The following is a 24,107-nucleotide window of genomic DNA, read 5'->3' as shown; positions in this document are numbered from 1 at the left end:
CTAGAGAATACTGTCCTACTTCCCCCCTCATTTAAAAAGGTAAAACTGTGTTCATTATATAAACTTTGGAAAATGTATAAAAATTCACAGAATAAAATTTACCTGTAACCCCTCCATACATATACATTTAGCATAAATTTCTAGAAGTGGAACTGCTGAGTCACAGTATAAATATTTTAAGGCTTGTGATAATGATGGGTTTAAAAATATATATCAAAGAATACATGAAGCAATGTTTGTTTATTCCATCCCAGCCTTCAAGAGTTAGGTTGATGTTTATTGATATTACCTTTGTAATTAGAAAAAAGGATTTACAGTCTCAAATAGGTAGTTTTCATTTTCTTTTATAATTAAGCAAATCTTGAGTTAGATCATAGTATCTAATTTTTTTTTTTTTTGACACTTTACATCAGAGTTGCTTCTCCTACTTGTGAGCCCACTGCCACCACATGCTGTTACTAAGCTGTTGTCTCAGCATCAAACCCACCCTTTATTTTTCTGCTTCATGACACCAGGATTGGCACTCTGCAAACCATGTGGAATCTAGGCCAATCTCCTACTCTATAAAAAATACCTAGCATTACTGATTTGGAATGCCTGGCTTTCGCCTGTTTGCTTTTCTTTTTTTCCCTGAGATTTCCCCATATTGCCGCTATGAGTGAGAGAAAACCAGGTATCTCAGTGTTTTTCTCATATGAATGTTATAAAGACAAAACAGATAAACTCAATAGGCATCTTTTTCCTTCAGTTCCCAAGTTCCAAGCTGGAAGAAATAGTTTATACTAGTGCAGATCTTGAAACAGTTATTTAAAAATGATTTTAAATAATGGTTTTGGTATTTCTCTTTTTTTTAAATAATGGTTTTAAGTATTAATTTGATTCACTGGCTAAAGTAATATGTCTCTGGTCTTTATATATTGAATTTCAGAATTCTTTAAAGGTTTTGTATGTGACCAAAGCAGAAAAACACTACCACGTTGAAATAGTGAATCTTAGCAACGGAGCTGTTGTTCCTCAGCTCATGTAGCTCTCAGTAAAGAGCATTCTGTGCCAATTAACCTGACCCGCTGTGTGCCAAGAAACTGTTGTTAAGTATTTGATTGGAAAATGAATGTTTATATTCAACAGAACTCATTTTAATTAACATATTGTAAAAAGTTTTATGTCATGTAGGAAACATACAGAAGTGCAAAGAATTTTTACGTGGCAAATTTTTATACAAGCAAACTACTGCCTCACTTATGTAAGGGGAGTTTGTTGATAAATACATTTTTGGTTTGAGAAAAAAAGATGCAGGCAGAGCTGAGAAAAGTGATTTCTAATACAATTCTACAGATCTGCAATGGGCTAGAAGTTTGTAGGGTGGAAAAAACTGCCTAAAAGTCACTACTCACCATAGAGCCTCAACTAGGTGAAGAATCAGAGGGAGACCCAGGAATTCATCTCAGCCCTCTCTGGTTGTGTTTTAGCTACAACAAGCAATAACTAAGAAAAAGGTGCCAATGACTACAGAAACAGGATGCATTAGTCTGATTGCTACAGGTTGATAAACCTCAAGCATTCACTGAATTGCAGGGATCATTTATGCAGCTTAGAACATATTTGCTGTGCCTTTTTGGTGAAGTTTCAGAATTTTATGATGAAATAGAATACACAACTGTTAAAATTTTAAGCTCCTCAGCCACTGTAAACAAATAAAAGAATTGGTTGGCTAGGAAAAAATATTTGTAATACATGATAAAGGGTCAGTATCTCTAATGTACAAAAAGCCACAAACTGATAAGAATCAACCCAATAGAAAAATGACTAAGGCTACGAACAGGTAATTCATATAAAAGAAAATTCAAATATAAAAATATTCTCAATGTAGTCAAGGAAACAAAGCAATAATGAGATGATACTTCTACCCATCATTAACAAAAACTAAAAAGAGTGGTAATATTCAGTGCTGGTGAGGATGCAGGGAAATGACATCCAAACATTGCTGGGGAGAGTGTGAACTGCTACAATCTCTTTAGAAAATGATCTGACACCACAGCAATCAGACAAGAAAAAGAAGCAAAAGGTATCCAAATTGAAAGGGAAGAGATAAAATTGTCATTATACTCAGATGACATGATTCTGTATATAGAAAACCCTAACTGTCCACACAAAAACTACTAGAACTGATAAAAGAATTCAGCAAGATAGCAGGGTACAAGAATACCATACAGAAGTCGGTTGCATTTCTTTATACTAACAATGAAGTATCAGAAAGCGAATGTAAAAAAAAATACCTTTCAAAATTGCACCCCCAAAAATAAGATATTTAGACATAAACCTGACCAGGAAGGTGGAAGACATATGCTGAGAACTATAAACCATTAATAAAGGAAACTGAAGATGATTCAAAGAAATGGAAAAATATCCCATGCTCTTGGATTGGAAGAATTAATATTGTTAAAATGGCCATATGACCCAAAGCAATCTACAGATTTAATGTGATCCCTATCAAATTACCCATGACATTTTTCACAGAACTAGAAAAAATCCTCAAGTCTATATGGAACCATAAAAGACCCAGAATTGCCAAAGCAATCCTGAAGAAAAAGAACAAAGCAGGAGGCATAACCCTCCCAGACTTCAGACAATACTGCAAAGCTATAGTAATCAAAACAGCATGGTACTGGCATGAAAAGAGACATACGGATCAGTGGAACAGAATAGAGAGCCCAGAAATAGACCCAAACACCTACAGTCAATTAATCTTCGACAAAGGCAAGAATATACAATGGGGAAAAGTCAGTCTCTTCAGCAAGTGGTGTTGGGAAAATTGGACAGCCGCATGTAAATCAATGAAGTTAGAACACACCCTCTCACCATACACGAAAATAAACTCAAAATGGCTTAAAGACTTAAGCATAAAACAAACCATAAAACTCCTAGAAGAGATCATAGGCAAAACATTCTCTGACATAAATCATACCAATGTTTTCTTAGGTCAGTCTCCCAAGGCAATAGAAATAAAAATAAACAAATGGGACCTAATCAAACTTACAAGCCTTTGCACAGCAAGGGAAACTATAAAAAACCTGAAAAGACACCCTACAGAATTGGAGAAAATATTTGCAAACAATGTGACCCACAAGGGCTTAATTTCCAAAATATACAAACAGCTCATACAACCCAACAACAAAAAAAACGACTCAATCGAAAAATGGTCAGAAGACCTAAATAAACATTTCTCTGAAGAAGACATACAAATGGCCAATAGGCACATGAAAAGATGCTCAACACTGCTAATTATTAGAGAAATGCAAATCAAAATTACAATGAGGTACCACCTCACACCAGTCAGAATGGCCATCATTAAAAAGTCTACAAATAACATGCTGGAGAGGGTGTGGAGAAAAGGGAACCCTCCTACACTGTTGGTGGGAATGTAAATTGATACAGCCACTATGGAAAACAGTATGGAGATTCCTTAAAAAACTAAAAATAGAATTACCATATGATCCAGCAATCCCACTACTGGGCATATACCCAGACAAGACTGTAATTCAAAAAGATACATGCACCCCTGTGTTCATAGCAGCACTATTCACAATAGCCAAGACATGGAAACAACCTAAATGTCCATCAACAGATGAATGGATAAAGCAGATCTGGTTCATATATACAATGGAATACTACTCAAGCCATAAAAAGAACAAAACAATGCCATTTGCAGCAACACGGATGGATCTAGAGATTATCATACTATGTGAAGTGAAGTAAGAAAGAGACAAATACCATATAATATCACTTATATGTGGAATCTAAAATATGACACAAATGAACCTATCTACAAAACAGAAGCAGACTCACGGACATAGAGGACAGACTTGTGGTTGCCAAGGGGGAGGGGGTTGGTGGAGGGATGATGGAGTGGGAGGTTGGGATTAGCAGATGTAGGCTATACTCAGATATATAACTGAATCACTTTGCTGCACAGCAGAAATTAATACAACATTATAAATCAACTATAGTTCAATTTAAAAAGAAAAGAAACCAGACAAAATTCCTTGAAAACAGGAACAAATGAGATTAGCAGAGTGCATAACACACTGTAGATAAGAAATAGATGTTTACTGTATTGAGGGTACTAAGGAGTGCTCTAAGAGGTACACTGCCTCCAACTTGTCAGATTTTTTAACATTTTCATAATTATTAAATGAGGTGGTAAAGAATTTTTTTAAAAAAGAAGAAAGTAATCTGACAATGTCTATTAAGACTAAAATTAAATAAATCTTTTGACTTAGTCATGCATCTTTTGGGGGAATCTATCCTATAGGGGAAAAAAAGGTGGTTGCATGTAGGATATGTATACTCAGATATTTAAGGCAGCATTATCTAAGGTGATGAAAAGTTGGAAACACAGAAGCTGTGTTTATTATGGTACATCCACACTTGGAATATTATGTAGTTCTTGAGAAGCAGACCTGGAGGGATGCCCATGAAATATTTCTTGAGAAAAGCAATTTCAGAGTAATTGCGCACTACATCCCCACCTCACCCCGCACACTGGGAATATGTGTTTGTATACATTTGGGCATGAATAAGGGTATAGAAAGATAAAAACCTGGGAAGTTCACATTGGTTATTTCAAGGAGTGGAAGGAGGTGGGAGGCTATTATGAACTCTTTATACATCTTTGGATAGTTTCTCCTTTTTACCACAATCACACACACACACACATATATATATATATATATATATATATTTTTTTTTTTTTTACTAAAGAATATTCTTAGAGGTCATGAAAGCCCTAATCTGAAGAAATGTTCAGGTAGGAAAAGAATAGAAAGCCTCAATCTCAGGAACATCTAAATGTTTGGAAGGAATTCTGGTGTTTCACCTTCCCTGTAAGCATCCCTCTGACTTACCAGGGTTAAGGTAAATTCAGCTATTTCAGTTCATTGCCCCATTTCAAATATTTCCCTTGGAATCTTTATAGGCTAGGGATTTTCTGAAAAAAACCTTGGAACTTGTTAAGGTCACATGGTAAGTCCTGGTCAGGACAGCACGGACCACTCACCAGGCTGGGCCTGCCATAGAACTGTCACTGTAGCCTGAAGTGTCTCGGAGAGAAGGCTCATCCTTCCTGTCAGTTCTGCTGTTGCTAAGAATCCTTGAGCAAGAAAGACATGCTACCTTCTTTGAACCTTGGTTTAACAAGTGAGGATTCTAAGATTCATTTATGTCCAAAAAGCAGTTCTGTGCTTAAATTGGCTTAGACAGGTGATCTTAAGTATAAATCTGTATCCTTAACAGTTTGGGGGGCTTCCCTGGTGGCGCAGTGGTTGAGAGTCTGCCTGCCAGTGCGGGGGACACGGGTTCGAGCCCTGGTCTGGGAGGATCCCACATGCCGTGGAGCAGCTAGGCCCGTGAGCCACAACTACTGAGCCTGTGCGTCTGGAGCTTGTGCTCCGCAATAAGAGAGGCCGCGATAGTGAGAGGCCCGCGCACCGCGATGAAGAGTGGCCCCCGCTTGCCGCAACTAGAGAAAGCCCTTGCACAGAAACGAAGACCCAACACAGCCAAAAATAAATAAATAAACAGTTTGGTTACAAGGAGAGTGGGGCAGAAAACAAATGGCCTGTTTTAATTCTTTAGGTCAGTGACTCTCAAAGTGCTTTGACATGGTCCATAGTAAGAAATATATTTTGCATTGCGATCTGGAATATACAAAGGAAAAGTTTTAGGAAATACCTTTACTAAATGTGTCTTTACCTAAGACATTTTATGTTCTATTTTTTATTTTTTAAGAAAATGCTTGTTGTGATCCCTACATTAAATTCAATACTCACTGATGGGTCATGGTCTGCAGTTTGAAAAATACTGCTTTAGGTCATGCATGTGGCAAAGGACATTATGAAGGTAGAAGAAAATCAGCAGAGCCTGGCAGTTGGGTTTTTGTTTGTTTTGGCAAGTCTGTAGACTTTTTTTTTTCTATTTCTTCCTCCCCACTCCCACTCCATCCATTCCCACCCTCCCCCCGAACTCCCCCAGTTGACAAGCCCTCAGGGAGGCCCATGGAATCTGTCCCCATTGGATCCTCAAGTTTAAAGGAAAAGATTCCTGAGGCTAATTTATTCCCTGGTATGTGCGTACGTTAGCTGGAGGGATAGGCAGAGCAAGGACTGAAGAAATTACTCTCTGTCAAGATCGGTCCTGAAGGTCACATGCCCTGGGACGCTTGGGTCACCCCGGCTTCTCACTGTGTATCCCTAGAGAACTGCACAGAGCTTTTTATGGATATCCTTTGGAAAAGTTGTTCCTCACCTCTCCACCCCCTGGATCAAACCAGCAACCTCCAAATAAGCAATGAGGAGCATAAGCAGCTTTTGCTGAAGGCCAGGAGGAACATACCCACCGGTTGCATTTTTGCTTTTCACTGTTCCTACCTCCCCTTTACAAAAAATAGTTTACTGAGGTAAAATTTCACCCCTCCCTTGAACAGACTTTCTGGCTGTAAAGGACAGTAATAGCACAGCTGGTGTCATCTCTGCCCACCATCCCCCACCCCAACCCCACCCCAGGGAGGATTCAGAGTCACCCTGACACCACTCCTGCCAGACGGCCACATGGGGGACCCAGAGGTTAGCAGGTGACCCAGCCTGGGTCAGAGCCCTTCAGTGGGAATTCTACAAAGCAGCAGGGAGAGGAGGCACTTTCCTTCCTCTGGGGTCTTTAAACATTATAATGTGACCTTGGAGCTGCCAGTGACACTGTGGCCTATAGCATGGAGGAATCTTTCTGAAGTAGAAGGAAAAAATGATACCCTTACATTGAGATCAAAGAGCCAAGAGTTAGAGTTCTGACCCCACTGTGTACCTGGATCCAGCTGCCCTTGAGGCTAGAAGCTTCCCCCCCTCCCTTTTTTTTTTCTCTTTTGCCTAAACTAGTGTGAAGTGAGTTTCTACAACTTGCAACAGAAAGAGTTCTGACAGTGGGAGCCAAAATCCCTCCTGGAGTTCTAGAAGTTGCTCCTCTGGTCAGACACCAAGCACACAAGATAATCAGGAGAGACCATCATCCACCTTAGAGTTTGCTGGAGAAGAAAAGCAGCTGAAAAGGGGCTTCTTGTTATGCCTTTTAACTGAAACTAGATTTCCCTTTTGTTAGCATGAGTTTGATGATATTTACCCCACAGACTGTTGTGAGACTTAAGTCAAAAGGTATAAGGGCAATAATGTAAAATAACGTACAGTATGACTGTGAAGTATTACTTGATCTGGCAAACGAGTGTTTTCTCTTCCCTTCTACAGACACACTAAGAATATGTTGTCTTTCAAATATGAAGATAGCTATACAAGATAACCGCTCCTCAAAGGGAAACATGTTCAGGAACAATAGCTAACATCTCCTGAGTGCTAATTATGTACCTGACAACGGGCCAAGTGATTTAGCTGCGTTACTTGTAATCTTTACAAGAATTCTATGCCATGTTCATCATGTGGAGGAAAAACTGACACTTAGAGCATTGTTTTTCAATCTAGGGTGGCTTTTCCCCCAGGGAACATCTGATAATGTCTGCAGGCATTTTTAACTGTCACAGTTTGTGTGTGTGCGTGTGTGTGTGTGTGTGTGTCTGTGCACATGCGCACCTGCTGCTGGCATCAGGTGGGTAGAAGCCAGGGACGCTGCAAAACTACTCACTGTGCACAGGGCAGCTGCCACAACAAAGAACCATCTGGATCAAAATGTCAACAGTGCTGACGCTGAGAAATCCTGGCTTAGAGACAACCCAGCCAACCCGCCCAAGGAACTCACAATCTTAACTTGTAACAATGTTACACTGCGACACACACGCACACACACACGCTCACACTCACATATGCACACCCACACCCACACTCAGAGGGTGGGATGCGTGTTTAGCATCATAGTTCTTCCAGCTCCTAAGGCTCTCTGCTCAGGGACTGCTAACAAAAGCAGGGCAGGGACCATTCTGGAGGTCAGTAAAATTGTTTGATAGATCCAGGACAGGTGTCTGGAAGCCTGTCGGAAGGCCCTGAGTTTAAGGAACAGCAGGCACTGGACTGGCCGAGGACTTTAGGCTATTACTACCCTGTGCAGCATAAGAGGAGCCGGTCAATCGAGGGTATCTTCTGAAATCTGGGCCACTGACCTTGTTCCAGATGAGGACAGGGGTTGGGATTCCGATGACCTCGCAGCTCAAGTACACCTGGGCGCCAGTGACATTCCAGATATCCTTGGGGGGCGTCACGATGGAGGGACCTATAAGAGAGGGCACAAAGTCAAACCATCCTTTTAAGCAGTCTTTAACATCCGTCAGCGTGCTAGTAACCTGTAAGTATTACTAGGAAGCAAATACCTCATTATATTTAGGAGGCTATCCCCTCTGTTGATGACCTGAAGCCAATTGCAAAGACCAGACTTAGCTTACCCCAGCCACCAGCAGGAGTTTAAGCTATTCTTTGGTGATGCATACATCTTGACAGTCAAAAAACAGTTAGGAAGAAAAGCATATTGCTTAACAAAATTTTCTTCTCCCACGAATCATGCTTAAATGAGTTTTAATTTACCAGCTGTTTTGCTTATCTGCGACTTTCCAATTAATATAGTGACATTTTACTCCCCAAACAGTTAATGTTTTTCTTTTTTATATACCAGTATTTCTGTTCGGGGGGGAGGGGCAACAAACAACCACTCCTTGGTTAACGTGCTGGACACCCGTCCCATCCACTGCTAATCCACAGCGCCTGGTTTCAGGCGCCAGGGGCCTTCAGAGAGTCCGCGTCAGAGGGGAGGAGAGCCAGGAGCCTGGGCTGACAGCGCACTACTTCCAGAACCGAACCTGGCCTGAACCCAAAGCTCGACGCCATTTCTTCAAAGAATGAGTTAATTATTCCCTGTGAATTTCAGCTCTCCACTGCCTTGGGTCTTCCAGCTGAATAAAATATCTAACTTTAGGGTCATCTTGCATCACAGTCCTGGGAAAGGGACAACCTCCCCTTGGGGCCTGGAACGTTTTCTGGCATAAGCAGCATTCAAAGGGCATGAAGTCTCCCCTTTTGCAACAGGCTATTTCCAGCCCACGATTAACTTCTTGAAACAGAAAGGAAATGATAACAGCATGTAAGATTTTTCCCACTCATCTAAAGTATTGGAAGCTGATTTTTTTAAAAATCCCTCAGGGTAGTTTTATTTTTCCCCTTTGTAAGAATGTGCAAAACAAAGTTTTGAAAGCTGTAAATATATTTCACGTTTCCTTCCCTCTAAACCCGAGGTCTGAAAGGAAGCGTCTCTCTTGGCCAGGGGTCTTGGCTTTTCTGTGGCAAACATGGACGTGGTAAGCACAGTGGAGCTGTGTTTATGTGTGTTGCTGGCTCTGTCTCCGATGCTTCCTCGTCTGTCCTCACCAACACAAGGCCCCACAAAGGGCAGGGCAGGGCAGGGCAGGGCTGGGCCTCACTGCATCCCGGGCTTCCTCCAGGGCCCTGGGACCCCAAGAGCTTGGACACCACAGAACCGGATCTGGCTCACCTCTGAGGGCCCCGAGAGACTGTCCTCCTTCCCACACACGGACTTGGTGGGATGACCTCAAAGCTCGGGGGGTCTCAAGGGAGTGTTCTGAGAAAAATACACCAGTGTTCAGAGATTGGAGGGGCTCGGGAACAAAGCTGCCTCTCACGTAGCAAAACCACATGAGGAATGCAAGATTCCTGTGAGATCTGTGCCTCAGCCTTGTGACAAACCACTTACTTCAACTCGCAGCCATCTCTCTACAGGCCGAGCAGGGAGCAGAGTTATCCGTCTTTGCCAGGGGCAGATTCTGGAGAGCACACGGAAGAACTCCAGCCTAATTTTCCGTCACACATCTTGAAGACATGCTATGGATTCCTCTGACAGCCTAATTTTAAAACTAAGATATTCTTTTTTTAAAAAAATTTTATTTATTTATTTATTTAGCTGCGACGGGTCTTAGTTGTGGCACACGGGATCTTTTGTTGCGGCATACGGGCTTCTCTCTAGGTGTGGTGCATGGGCTCCAGAGCATGCGGGCTTAGTTGCCCCACGGCATGTGGGATCTTAGTTCCCCGACCAGGGATCGAACTGGCGTCCCCTGCACTGGAAGATGGATTCTTAACCACTGGACCACCAAGGAAATCCCAAACTAAGATATTCTTTATTTTACTTATTTATTTATTTTTGGCCACACTGCGTGGCTTGCAGGATCTTCCCTGACCAGGGATTGAACCTGGGCCACCACAGTGAAAGGCTGGAATCCTAACCACTAGGCCACCAGGGAAGTCCAAACCTAAGATATTCATAGTTTTAATATAGTCTGATTTATCAAAATTTTCTTTTATGATTAGTGCTTTTTGTGTCCTGTTAAATTTTTTTAGCGTAGCCCATGGCCCTAAAGATCTCCTGTTTTCTTCTACAAGCTTTATGGTTTTACCTTTCACATTTAGGTTTGTGGTCCATCTTGAATTAATTTTTGTGTATGCTATGAAGTAGAGGTCAAAGTTCATCACTCTCTCCCCAAAGGACAACCAATTGTTTTGGCATCATTTGTTGAAAAGCCCATCCTTTTCCTACTGAAAGTGGTGCCTTTGTGGTAAATCCATTGATCATATATGTGTGAGTCTTTTTCTGGATTCTCTATTCTGTTCCATTGGTCTATGTGTCTATCCTTGTACCAACAAACATAGTATGATTTAGAATTAAATGTAATAAAACTGAAGCACTGAATGGAGAACGGATCTGTTTTATCTCCCTGCAATCCTCTCCTTATTCCATGAAGCAGAACATTTCAGAAGGAGCAAAAATTCTTTAAAAACATCTGAACCTACCCAGGACTACTCTGGATGAGAGCCATCACCAGGGCGTTCAAGATTAGGATGAATCATGCTGTGAGTTCCTCTTTCTCTCTCCCAACTCTTGAAATACATATAACACCTTGGGTGGATGGGCTGAGTCGATATTTGGACCATCCCGAGAACATAAATAATTTTGTCAATTCTGCTACCAGGCAATGCCTAGAATTCAACAAGATTTGCATACCACAAAAATCTGTATTACTCACTGACCCCTGTTGAGTTGATGGGGTGGAGAGGCAAAGGAAGGGCCATCAGGACCAGTTTGCTGCACATTTACAAAAACCCTTGCTACTTCAGATGTCCTTGAACAAATGTTGACCCACAGAGACACCAAGTGGACACGTTCTGTATGGAAGTGAAGGATGGTGAAAATATGTGGGGCTGATACGATGGCAGATCCAACAGCACTGCACCCCGTCCCCACCCTAAAGAACCACCATCCCGCATACTCCATTGACAAGCAATTTCACTGCCAAAATCACCTCAAATTGCACGTGTACCATGCAATTCAATTCCTGAAGGTTCTGTTCTACCTCAGGAGAGCAGCTGACAAAATGACTCTTTACCAAAATAATTTCTAAATCTTTCCACGTTGCCTTTTTTCCAAGAAGGCCAAAGCAGATCCAGAATTATTTCTGTTTTTAAGGATAAAATAACTTTTTAGTTCATTCTGAGCTCATTTTTGGGCAGAAAGCTCAAAATCAGCCCTTGAGGCCCAGCCAAGGGTAACAACATTGCCATCTAAATCATACACAGTGTTTGGATTCCACTTAAAACAAGTCACCGAATATTTAAATGTATAGGGACAAACACCAGAATAGGTTCAATTATTTATTTATCCTTGCCTTTGTTCCAGTAAGGACTTCAGGCTGCACAAACATGTGTCTAGCAGACATCCTGTACAGATTAACTGCCCACTGCCTCTCTCCTCCCCTTCCCCACTGTGGACAACCCCAGGCAGCAACCAAGCTGTCACAGTGATGCCTGGTGGCTGAGGTGGGGAGAGTCCATCCCAAGACTTTCCCCACCTCCAACTCACCCTATCTTTCTGTCTCAGATGAATGTCCCGAAACCAGGCTACTCCATGTTCCATTCTTACCTTTCTCAACTCAGTTCTCATTCAATTTCATTCGATCTTTCTCAGCTCTCTAAGTTTGTTTTCTTGCTCCCTTATTTTTTATAAGTCTTGCCTGGTAAACTTAGGTGGTCTCTTCCTTTTAATCAATCCTTGAAGAGAAAGAGGAAGAAAAAGAAGGGAGGGAGGGAGGAGGTAAAGGAGAAGGAGAAGAAAGAGAAAGTGAAATAAAGAGAGCCAGGTCCTGAATGAAACTGTGTAAGGAAGAAGAAAGTTTTAAGTTTGGAAGAAAACTAGAATTCAATTTAAGGAACCAGTGTCACCTTAAAACTACCTGGAAGGAGTCAGGTTCTGCTATGGAATGCCCACCTAAGTCTACATCCTCCCCCTCAGACACTCTTAATTAAATTCTAGACAAATGACCCACAGACCACAGATTGCTTATTCAATTATAACCTAAAATTAGCTATGGTCCGAAAAATCACTAAAGATATAGAAAAGGAAGAATTGTCGATGGATTTAAATTTGGAATATTTCAATTTGATTCTGAAGAGGTAAAGAAGGGCAGTTCTCACAAAACATGCAAATGTCATGAGAAAAAGACCCTGAAATAGAATTAATTTTGAACTTGATGAGAAATTGATTCAAACTGATCTTACATAAAATTGTAGGAGAGGACAGAGTTAAAATTTGTTATCCTATACAAAGCATGGGAATAACATAAAAGAAACATGTGAACAATTTCCTAGTCTCTTACAGAGCACAAAACACTCCCCAGACATGACCTGAGATGCCCTCTCCATGTTACCATTAAAACAAACAAACAAAAATACCCAAAGCACTTTTGGGAAGAGAACACTTGGCTCTGGATCCTTGTCTACTGCTTATAGCCAAGAGACCTTGGACAAGTCACTTACCCATTTATACAGAAGAAACCAGGGCAGGTCTAAGAATTTTCTTTTTGGGTTGGAAGTGAATGTACCCATCATGAATGTGTCCTAGAGCAGAGTCATATGGCATCTTTGACATCCATGAAGTTTTGAGGCTCCACTGCCTGGTTCTGGGAGCTCTCATTCCCTACAAGTCAGTCCAATGCACCACCTCATCTACCTAAATGCACTGTACATGACTCATAACAAAGTTCATTCTCCCAGTGATGAAAAAAACAGAGCTTGATTATAAAGGTATTAGTGGCTACCTAGTTAGCCAATTTTTTAATCTGGAAAAGCTGCACAGAAGATGTTAGGAGAGGTCACGTTTTGGAGCTAAATATACATGCTCCATTGAACCTGGGAAACAGTCAAAAGTCAAATTCTCCTTAACAGTCAATTTTTGTTCAATTTTGTTGATATCCTATTCAACCACATTTGTTTTCATTGTTGCTTTCCCATGATCTCTCCCATGTTTACCCTACAAATTCATTCTTCTTTCTTATTTCTACCAAAACTCATTCTCTGCTCCTAACATTCACGCTCACTCTCTCATTACATGCTTATTACCACTTCTAGAACCTTTGCTTATGCTGATGCACTTGCCTACTTGGGATGTCCTCCTTCCTCTCATCTATTATCTATGCCCTACCCTTTATTTGGAGCTCTAAGGCTGAAGTTTCATCTCCTTTTTGACTTTTTTTTTTTTTTTTTTTACAGCTCCAGTTTGCACTTATTTCTTCTCTGAAATCTTGTTGAGTTCAGAGTTAGTGCCACACAGCTTAGTCCATCATTATTCTCTAGTGCTTTCCTTAGCAGGGCTAACTGAAGATGCCAGTGTCCTGATAGAGTCATAACTGAGCTAGAAACTCTGGAATCAGATGTGCTTCGTTTCATTGGGAGGAGGGACAGACCAGATTGTATGTAGTGGAAAAAAGGCAGCAGTCAATTCAGAACATAACATGACTACTCATATGGAACTAAGAAGATAGCCACTATCTTGAAAATATACCAGTGTACACATTTGCCAAGGTACCTAACCAAAGTGGTGCTATAGTCACTTCTTATTTATCAACTGGAAGATTATTCACTGTGACTTTCTTTAATCTTCCACTTGACTTCCTCTTGCCATAAACAAGGTTTCTTGGCTACTGCCCACTCAACAACCAATTTGTATACAATCACGGGTGTAAAATAATTTAAATATATATTAGCCAAGAAAGTTCCAATGAGAAGGGTAGATCTGCTGTGGGGAAACGATCATCAATCAACCTCACATCAAAAACAGGGTTTCTGCAATATGCTGGGTTATATTATTCACATTATAGCTCTCACTGAGTACTTATTAACATGGCTAGGAGAGTCGAGTATAAAGACTTCTCCAAGTTATGGTAGATTTGCAAACCACACTCATCTTGTCTCTTAATGATGCTGGGTCCTAAAATAGCTCACAGAGAGTATGTGCATTCATACCAAAAAAGGAGGGTTTAGGAACGAAGTGAGACACCACATATGGAGATAGAGTTCAGACAACTTGGCAAAAATCCCCAGATTGGATTCCGATAACACATTGAAGGGAAAAGCACCAAACAAAAGTACAAAATGGGAAAAGAATAGTAGGAAGGCACTATGGCCAAGAGGGGGAAGGGGATGAAATATGTGGAAACTTCCTGATATTAAATAAGGGGAAGCAGGAGCTGTATGGCTAATTAAAGGGCAGAGCCATCTGCCAAGGCAAGTCATTTCGGGAACTTCTAGAGGTGCGGTGATACAGCAGCTGACCCTAGGTGTGAGAATCTGGCACACGGTCTCATGGGTATCCGCTGAGGACAGTAAGGGCAGGAGAAAAAAGTACTAAATCTTAAGCACCATAGGCCAGATTTAACTTCAGGGTTTTTGTTTAAGGCAAAGTCATCTCGTTATGGTTGCTACTGTTGGTCATTTACATTTTAGTGTGAGTGAAGACCCAAAAGTTTATAATGATGGGGTTCTCCCAAACACTGCTGGGGGTAAAAGTATGTAAGAAATGCTTCCTCTTTTTCGGATACAATATATTGAGGTGGGATGGGGAGGCTTAACACATATAGACTGAGATTAAAATGCTACGAAGGTAATAGACTGCTCTACCACTTCTGAGTTATGTGACACTGAACAAGTTATTTAACTTTTCTCAGTTTATTCATCTGTGAAATGGGATAATACCTAAGTCATTAGATTTTCGGAAAGATCAAACAAGATACAGCAATTAGCACAGTACCTGGCATGGGGTAAACACTCAGTAAGTATTAATTACTGCTTTTATTTCAAAGTAAATCCTTATGACTGGAGCTAATACAAATTGCTTCTTCAGAGAATGGAAATGACACATCGTTTGGAGCTGGGGTGGCTGGCAAAAGGAGCTGGTATCTGAGCAGGCCCTGATGTTCAGAAGTAAACTTTCTCTCAAGGAAGGTTTTCAACTTCAGAGACCTGCCTGAGCAGAGGTGTGGAGGCAGGAAAACACCAGCTGGCTGGTGGAACAGCAAGCACCCCAGTCCGCTTGGGGAGAGCGTAGCTGAGATTCGGGTGTGGAGCACACTGGAAGGAGGCGGGGGGGACACTTTGTGGTCCATTGCGTCTCTAAATGTTGGAGAGATGTGATTCAAGTGGCATTTCAGGAGATGACTTTGGAGGCCTTTGCAGCAGGACTGGGACAGGGTGGGGATTAGAAGCCTAAATCAAGGTGGTAGCAATGGGAACAGAAAGGAAAGAGGCAGACTCGAGAGATTATTCAGGAAGAACCAACACTACCCGGGAACTGACTGGATATGGGGAAGAGGGAATGAGTCAAAAGCTGTGGGCTGGGTAAGAGGAGGCGGCGACACCACGGACAGAAGCCAGGGTGTCTGTCTGAGGAAGGCCTTGGATTGGAGAAGGGGGAAAGGATGAGTTTGGGCTTAGATTTGAGGATTTGGGCAATGAGGAGGTGCCGAACCCCACAGAGAGAAAGGAAACAGACTGGGGGACCAGTGGTACCAAGGTAAACACTGTCAAGTTTACACTTTAGCCCTGGCAGGCTGGGTGGGTTCCTGCGTATGGAAGGAAGACAGCTGTGGCTCGCTCTCCCATGGACAGCTTCTCTGGAGGGAATTCCATCAGCTCGCTGCTGACACCCAGCCCATTCTCACCCCACCCCATCCCAGGTAAAGCGGGGGAGTAGACAGCTAAGACACTGCTTAGCAACCAGCCACTTATCTGCAGGGGCAGTTCATCTGAAAGCAGACTGTCCAGTATGATGCAACCCTGGTAACGGCATACACAGATCCTGTGAATTACATTTCCTGGCTGACAGCTAGTTATCTCTGGGTTAATGAGACACCTCATTTTGGCTCCAATCTTTGATACTGAAAATCTTCCTAGAGTGTATTAATCTTTTTTTTTTTCCTGTAGTAGATATCATAGTATTCAGATGTGTTTCTATGATTGTGACTCTTGCAATGTCTCAGAATTATCCTAAGTTTGAACTGACCATGGAACATAAAAAGAAAGTTGCTGTTTCTTATAATTTGTTGCTTGCAAACCCAATCTCTTATTTGATGGTGTCTTCTTATTCTTTTCCCCTAACAAGTATGGACCCAGCACAAAATGATAGAATAATAACCAAGGGTCTGACTCCAGGCTGAGGTTCCCACCCACAGGTGACTCTGGTACGTGTGGTCTGGGGTCATCCTTGGAGCAACGCTGCACTAGGTAAAATAAATCCATGAAGGATTTAAAGCCAAGTTCAGATGTGTAAGGTGGAGAGATCACTCTGGTGGCCCTGTGGTGGCTGAGCTAACCTGGGGCTGTGTCAGCAACATCGCCAAGGGAGGAGCTCATGGATCCGGCAAAGCTCCCACGGAGCTGGAATAGCTAAACTGCCATCACAACACCGGCATGGCTGACGTCCACACAGGTTACATTAGCGGGCTACATTTTTATGTGGTTTGAGCATATGGAAGAACTGACTTCCTACAGAGTACCTTTATGAAGGGAAACTCCCTAGTTATGTGGGTGTATCTTGTTCATGCTAATGGAGCCTTGGAAATACTTTTTTTCCCCACATTTCATGGGCCTGTCCTATCTGGGCTATGACTCACCTTAAATCCAACATGTTAAAATTTGGGGTCACTTTTTCCTATTCTGCAAGCACAGAACCGGGTGGGGAAGTTTCCACAGGAGGACACTTATTGCCACCTGATTCTGAGCTTCCTAGAAACCCAGAGAGCAAGTTCCCCCCAGGACACTTCATCTTTGAGTCCTTGCCTTCCCTACACACCCCCAGTGCCTGGCATCGTCAGGCACCAGAAGTGTTTCCTGAACCGAGCTGTGAGCTGTAAGGGGAAGTCGTCCAGAACCTGGAGGCTCACCCACCCTCAAAGCTTAGTCTCTGTCCATAGGCCCCGAGCTGACTAACAAGGGATGTAGTCCAAAGAAAGAGATGCTCCTGAACCCTGCCCCTAGGGGGAAGGATATGAGGGACCGCCAAGTGGCCTTCAACTTCAGGAGGGTTGGACTTGCTAAGCCTAGTGCCTGGAACATTTTGGAAAGCTGAAGAGGGCTGAGGCCTGAGCTCCCAGGAGGCCCTGGGAAGATGCTACCATGGGGCCACTTCTGCTGTTCCCTGTCTACTAGACAGCCCGGGCTCCAGGGAGCCTTCCCACCTGGGGTCTTCAGTAGAAGACTAAAGTTTTTCAGCTCCCTGAGAACTAGATAAGCCCTCAACTCCACTTCGTCCAAGGAAGAGATTTACATTGTAGGAGGCCCAGTAAATCCCTCAGGCCAGGCTGACCACCCTGGAAGCAGACGGTGGGGATTGGCAGTGCAGTACCGGGTCACCCTTTTAGATTAGGAATTATCAAAAAGAGGAGATTTGTTCAGTCTCTGGAAGGTTATGCAGGTTGGAAGAGATCTCGCAGAGGGGCATCTGCAGGAATAACAGGCACCAGACACACAGCCAACAGGGCAAGCTCCAGCCACCCGGGACCTGGCCTCTAAGAAGGATGCCGTCTTACAGAGGCTGCCAATCCTGGCTGCACGCTGAGCTCCTCTGGGAGCGGTTAACTAGTATGCGGGCCTGGGCTGCATTCCCAGAGCTTCGCGTTGGTCTGGGCGTTGGTCTGGGTGTGGGGTCTGGCACTGGAATTATTTTTTTTCAACTCCCCAGGTAGAACCACTCAATTAAAACACGGCTTCAGAGCAGGAGATGCTCAGATGACAAAGACAACACAACGGTGGAAAGTAAGAGAGGAGAAGAGGAGGACAGATTTGGAGAAACATTGCTCCCAAGGCTTTTCAGGGAGAGGCCGAGGACACTGGGAGGTGCAAGCATTTAAGGAGAAGAGAGGAAAGTTCCAGGAGCTGGAGTGAAGGGTATAGATACCCGATAACCTTCTTACTGTTACTATTATCGCTCTAGCTCCATGGGGGGGACGGTGGGCCATGTCTGACCTCCCCCCCTTTGTCACAAGCTTTGAGGTGCCTGCTCTCAGAGTCTCAGTAGTTCTCCTTCTGTGCCGTTTTCCATTTTCCTAAAATAAAGCTTTTAGTTCACATCCCCAGCCCCGCCCCTGCCCCTCTCCTGCCCTCAGAATTCCTACCCTTGATGGCAGTGCCAGAGATAGGGCTCTGCGTCCGTCTGGAGTCTGTGGGTCTCATTTAAGAGCCCACTAAATCCGGACCCTTTGCCTTTGCTCATTCAGAGTCAGATCGCCTCTCTGCTAAGACGCGTTCAGCTCGGCTTTGCGAGGGCCTGGAGCCGCATTAAACACAAGGGATCTGTGTGAGGCACGGCCCCCTCCGTCCCCCCCAACCATGAACACAGCGCGGGGCATGCCGTGCCTGTGCCTGGCTGGCATTTTTACCCGGTGATGTCTTCGCCCGTCAGGCCCCAGTCTCTAGAGCTCTCATGGTTACAGTTGCCTCCTTGGCCCAAAACCCCAGACATTAATCAGCCGCGCATAACGGCTCCCCCTGTTCTTTCTCAGTGTTTTCCCCTCCTTCACTTGTGCCCTCTGGTTATTTTCTGTACTCCTCTGTGATCTCCATAGACTTGAAAGCTCTCAGCTACTTACCCCCAGTCTCATCCTTTGTTTATCTCTGCTTTGCTGAGTGTTCTCAGATTTCCTCCCCACTTCCTAGTAGGATTTAGGTTCCTTCTCCCATGTTCTGCACTTTTCTAGCACTGCCCTCCAGCCTCAAACTGGAACAGAACGTTCCTCTTACCCGTGGGCTAATTCTTCTTGCGTGCGTCCTGAGTACTTACTACATTTGCTACTGTGTACTTGCTTTGTGGACATACTGTGTGTTCCCAGTATAATAAGACATTCTTTCTGAGTGCTGAGAGGAAGTTCACATTACAGAAGCTGCTAGATGTGGGTGCAGTGGACCATCTGAGCTTGGAAGAGCTGCATTGTTCAAAGAGGCTCAGAAGTGCCAAGTAACACTGCTCTGAAAATCAGGGAAATGGGCAGGTCTCTGATCACGGGGGAGGAAGACCTCTCTAAGAGGAACTGGGGGACTTTGAATAAGGGTTTTGTATTTTTCATTAGTGAGGCAAGTCTTGCTTGCTCTTGTTGGGTGGAGGTTGACCTGGAGCCCACCCTGCTGGGTGTGAACTGTGAAAAGTGGGAACCAGACTTCCCTGGTGGCGCAGTGGTTAAGAATCCGCTTGCCAATACAGGGGACACAGGTTCGAGTCCTGGTCCTGGAAGATCCCACATGCCACGGAGCAGCTAAGCCCATGCGCCACAACTACTGAGCCTGCGCTCTAGAGCCGGCAAGCCACAACTACTGAAGCCTGTGCGCCTAGAGCCCGAGCTCCGCAACAAGAGAAGCCACTGCAATGAGAAGCCCTCGCACTGCAACAAAGAGTAGCCCCCGCTCACAGCAACCAGAGAAAGCCTGCGCACAGCAACGAAGACCCAATGCAGCCAAAAATAAATAAATAAAAAATAAATCAATTAAAAACAAAAAAAAAAGAGAAGTGGGAACCAGGTAAAGGAAAGCTATGCTCCCTCATGGGTGAGTAGTTACCCCAGAAGGAGGGTCTCTGGGGGCATAAAAATGCTCTTTGCTGCTCTTACTGGTATTTATAGGACCAGACAGCTTTACTTTGGCATCTTGATTATTTTCAGACAGTGATTATTTTTCTATAATTAGTGGTCCTTTTTCTTTTCTTCTTTTTTCTTTTTTTTGAGATTTGTTTTCCTTGAGTTGTTAATTCCTTTCACAACGCAGGAAGAAAAGGGGCTCTCATGGTTTCAATAGTAAACTGGGTTTTAAAGGTTAAGATACCGCAGCTTTACGAGGACTGGGAGCAACTGCACGTGAAGCGTGCTATGCGGCCTGTCACAGAAACGTCCTTTCCCTCTGCAGGTGTTTCTTCTAGGGCAGCCACCAGCTCCAGCCTTGGAGATTCTATTCTTCTGTTTAAGTAAAGGAACGTAATTTCCTTCCAGAGCAGTAGCTGGGATTTCAGACTGGGCACCTCTTCAGAGCAGCCATATGCATAAAAGCAGGAAACTCGTTCTTTACAAACTTGGGGAAGAAAATGTCCATGATTTTCCCGAAATTGACGTAGAAGCTGCGCTTTATGCCTCCTTAGTCCTTGCCTTTTGGGTACATTCTCAGGGGATCTCTCTAGCAAACGTGTGACCCCTTTAGCAAGCTGGGGGCTTCAAAGATGAGGCTGGTTCACAAGGGGATGATGCCTGCTCTGCCTGTGAACAAGGGGTGGAAGGCAGCCCAGACTTATCTAGTCCATGGGAAAGGATTATGGTCTCTGAGCCTGTAAATCAGTTAAACTGACACTTGAAGAGAAGAAAGTAGACTCAAATAGATAAACTGAGACAAGACCCCCGGGACAAGCATGACGCTGGTAATCACGAAACCTGCTTCCGCCCACACATCCACGGGAGCTTGGCCTCTGTAAAAACAGTCATGATCTCTGCAGCTGAGAGAGCTTAACCTCACTCACAGACAGTTCTGAATAGTGCTTTGGAAAATAAGCAAGCAGCATTTTAACCTACACAGCAATAATGAGGAATCACAGATCCACAAATACTCCAGTGTCAGCACTAGATAGCTTTCCCAATGTCATAACATGCTCAGACAATTAAAGAACAGATATTTTTGGAACATACTGATCAACAGATGTAAAACTGGGTTGGCCAGGGACTTCCCTGGTGGTCCAGTGGTTAAGACTCTGCACTCGCTCCCAATGCGGGGGCCCCGGGTTCCATCCCTGGTCAGGGAACTAGATCCCGCACGCCGCAACTAAGAGCCCACATGCCGCAACTAAGAGCCCACATGCCGCAACTAAAGATCCCACATGCCGCAACTAAGACCCAGCACAGCCAAACAAATAAATAAATAAATAATTAAAAAAAAAAAAAACTGGACTGGCCAGTGGTTTAATTCCTATTAGTTAGGGGTTATCAAAAGAAAAATATCATCCATTCATCATTAATATTCATTTCCTGTAATGAGAGCACTCACTTCTACTGTTGCCTAGATGAAGTTACTCCTTAAGGGAAAATCCCTATGGAAAAAGGTATAAAAGTTGAGAAAGACTCACAATGAAACTAACTAAATCGAATTTCAGCATTGTATGGCACTAAGCAGGTAAAAACAAGGAGTGGATTAATTCATTCAGGTCCTCCACAAACTAAGTGCTGTGCTGGGTGACAGGAGGAATGGAAAGATGACGGGGTTGGACTCCTATCTGATATGGATTTAGAATCCACAAAGTGTAGACTAGAATACAAGTGCAGAATCAATTATAATATGGAAGGAGTATGACTGGTCCTATGATATAAATATAAAAAGCATTCTGACTGAGTAGGTCAGAACTGAATTCATGGAAGAGGAAAAGGGCTTTCAAAGTTAAAGGCAGTGGGTGGGGTTGGTAAGGAAATTCCAAGCGAGGGGGTCAGCCCACTCGAAGAGGTGAGATGTCGCTGTATACTGGTGTTAGGGTTTACGGTCCACAGAGAGTTTTTATATCTATTACTTCGTTTTGACTTTCCCAACAATCAGCTAAGCAAGTCATTTTACAGATAAAGATATTGAGGTTCACTAACGTTGAGTGTCTTGTGCAAAGTCCCCAAGCCTGGGAGTAGTGTGTCCAGGACATGAATCTACGTTTTCTGAGTCCAAATCTAGAGCTTTCCCTAGGCTCCTGTGGTGCCTCTCTACACAACCCAGTATTGCTGAAGTGTCCCTTCTTGCTTTGTTTTGTTGGAGGGTGAGGGGTTTGGAGAGAAGGAAAAGAAATCTTGAGAACTGGAGGGCAGACTAGATTGCAGCGGTTTTCAGTGTCAAGGCAAGGAGATTAGGTATGTCTACAAGTTATCATGAAGAAAAGAAAAACAAGATAATGAAAACATTAATGTCTTTTGGAGAAAAGATTACACAATTGTGAGAATCCTAAACAGAGGTCACGGCTCACCATTCACACTCCGGCCTGAAATGTTTCAGGGGTATTTTCTGAGGGGTTCTGGGTAAGCAGTTTGGACTTGTAACCCCAAACAGGTCAGAATTATCCTGCTCATACTGAATGCTCAGCAGATGTTAACTCTACCGCGACCACATAGAGTCCTACCACATCTTAGAATAAAACAGTCTGAGAACGCCAGGCCTTTTCGTTAGATTTGAATGGTTTCAATGAATGTTTAATGTGAAAATCAGTATTTGAAAATATGCTTCATGTTTTGTTTTGCAAATCATTAAGAAGATGCCATCTTCTTAGAAAGTACCTTATATAGGCAGGAATCCTATGAAAACTTTATATTTTATTTTTATAAATTTATTTATTTTTGGCTGTGTTGGGTCTTTGTTGCTGCACGCGGGCTTTCTCTAGTTGCGGCGAGCAGGAGTTACTCTTTGTTGTGGTGTGCAGGCTTCTCATTGTGGTGGCTTCTCTTGTTGCAGAGCACGGGCTCTACACATGCGGGCTTCAGCAGTTGTGGTGTGTGGGCTCAGTAGTTGTGGCTTGCGGGCTCTAGAGTGCAGGCTCAGTAGTTGTGGTGCACGGGCTTATTTGTTCCACAGCACGTGGGATCTTCCCGGACCAGGGCTCGAACCTGTGTCCCCTGCATAGGCAGGCGGATTCTTAACCACTGCGCAACCACGGAAGCCCTTTTTTTTTTTTTTTTTTTTTTAATAGAAAACTTTAAAAGTCAATGTTAACAGTTAGTAAACATTCATGTGCAGAGCCAAGCAATCCTTCTATTAGTGAAAATGTCTCCTCTTTGGGCTTAGATATGTTTCAGATTTACATCTTCATCTTGAGAAAAAATTTAACTGCCAGAAAGGGGAGAAGGGTTCGAAATGACTACATTATTTAAACTATAAAATCCAGAATAAATAAGATCTGGCCCTGAGTATGTTCCCAGCCTCCTTTCTTGCCTTGTCCCTCCTGAACTCTGAGCTCCAGCCATAATGAACTTCAGTGTTCCTCAAATGTGTCCTGCTCTCCCTGGCCCCTAGCCTTTGGGCATGTCATTCCTTTTCCTGGAACATTCTCCCCATTTCCCATTCCTCCCCATCTTTGCCTGGTTAACCCCTAGATATCCTTTAGATCTCAGTTATCTTTTTGTTTGACAAACCTCCCTTGACGTCTTTCCTCATCCCCCTCCCCCTTATTTAGAATGGGGGCCTCCTCAAGAATATACAGTGGGAAGGACAGTCTCTTCAGCAAGTGGTGTTGGGTAATTTGTACAGCCACATGTAAATCAATGAAGTTATAAGAAACCCTCACACCATACACAAAAATAAACTCAAAATGGCTTAAAGAGTTAAACATAAGACATGATACCATAAAACTCCTAAAAGAGAACATAGGCGAAACATTCTCTGATCTAAATCGTACCAATGTTTTCTTAGGTCAGTATCTCAAGGCAATAGAAATAAAAGCAAAAGTAAACAAATGGGACCTAATCAAACTTATAAGCTTTTGCACAGCAAAGGAAACCATAAACAAAACAAAAAGACAACCTATGAACTGGGAGAAAATATTTGCAAATGATGCAACCAACAAGGGCTTAATTTCCAAAATATATGAACAGCTCATACAACTCAATAACAAAAAAACAAATAACCCAACTGAAAAATGGGCAGAAGACCTAAATAGACATTTCTCCAAAGAAGACATACAAATGGCCAAAAGGCACATGAAAAGATGTTCAACATTGCTAATTATTAGAGAAATGC

At 43.0% G+C, this 24,107-nt stretch overlaps 1 protein-coding gene across 1 annotated transcript in view; it reads right to left on the bottom strand.

Annotated features, from left to right (window-relative positions):
• The window catches only part of IGFBP7 (insulin like growth factor binding protein 7), a 77,294-nt gene that overhangs the window by 2,954 nt on the left and 50,233 nt on the right, over positions 1–24,107 (bottom strand). Inside the window, exon 2 of the mRNA XM_082464489.1 lies at positions 8,153–8,262. Within this exon, the coding sequence (XP_082320615.1) occupies positions 8,153–8,262 (110 nt within the window). The remainder of the gene's footprint in view (positions 1–8,152; positions 8,263–24,107) is intronic.

This window comes from Balaenoptera physalus, assembly GCF_965194825.1.
Source record: "Balaenoptera physalus genome assembly, chromosome: 5".
Classification (NCBI taxonomy): Eukaryota; Metazoa; Chordata; class Mammalia; order Artiodactyla; family Balaenopteridae; genus Balaenoptera; species Balaenoptera physalus.
This window is presented reverse-complemented; position numbering and strand designations above follow the sequence as displayed.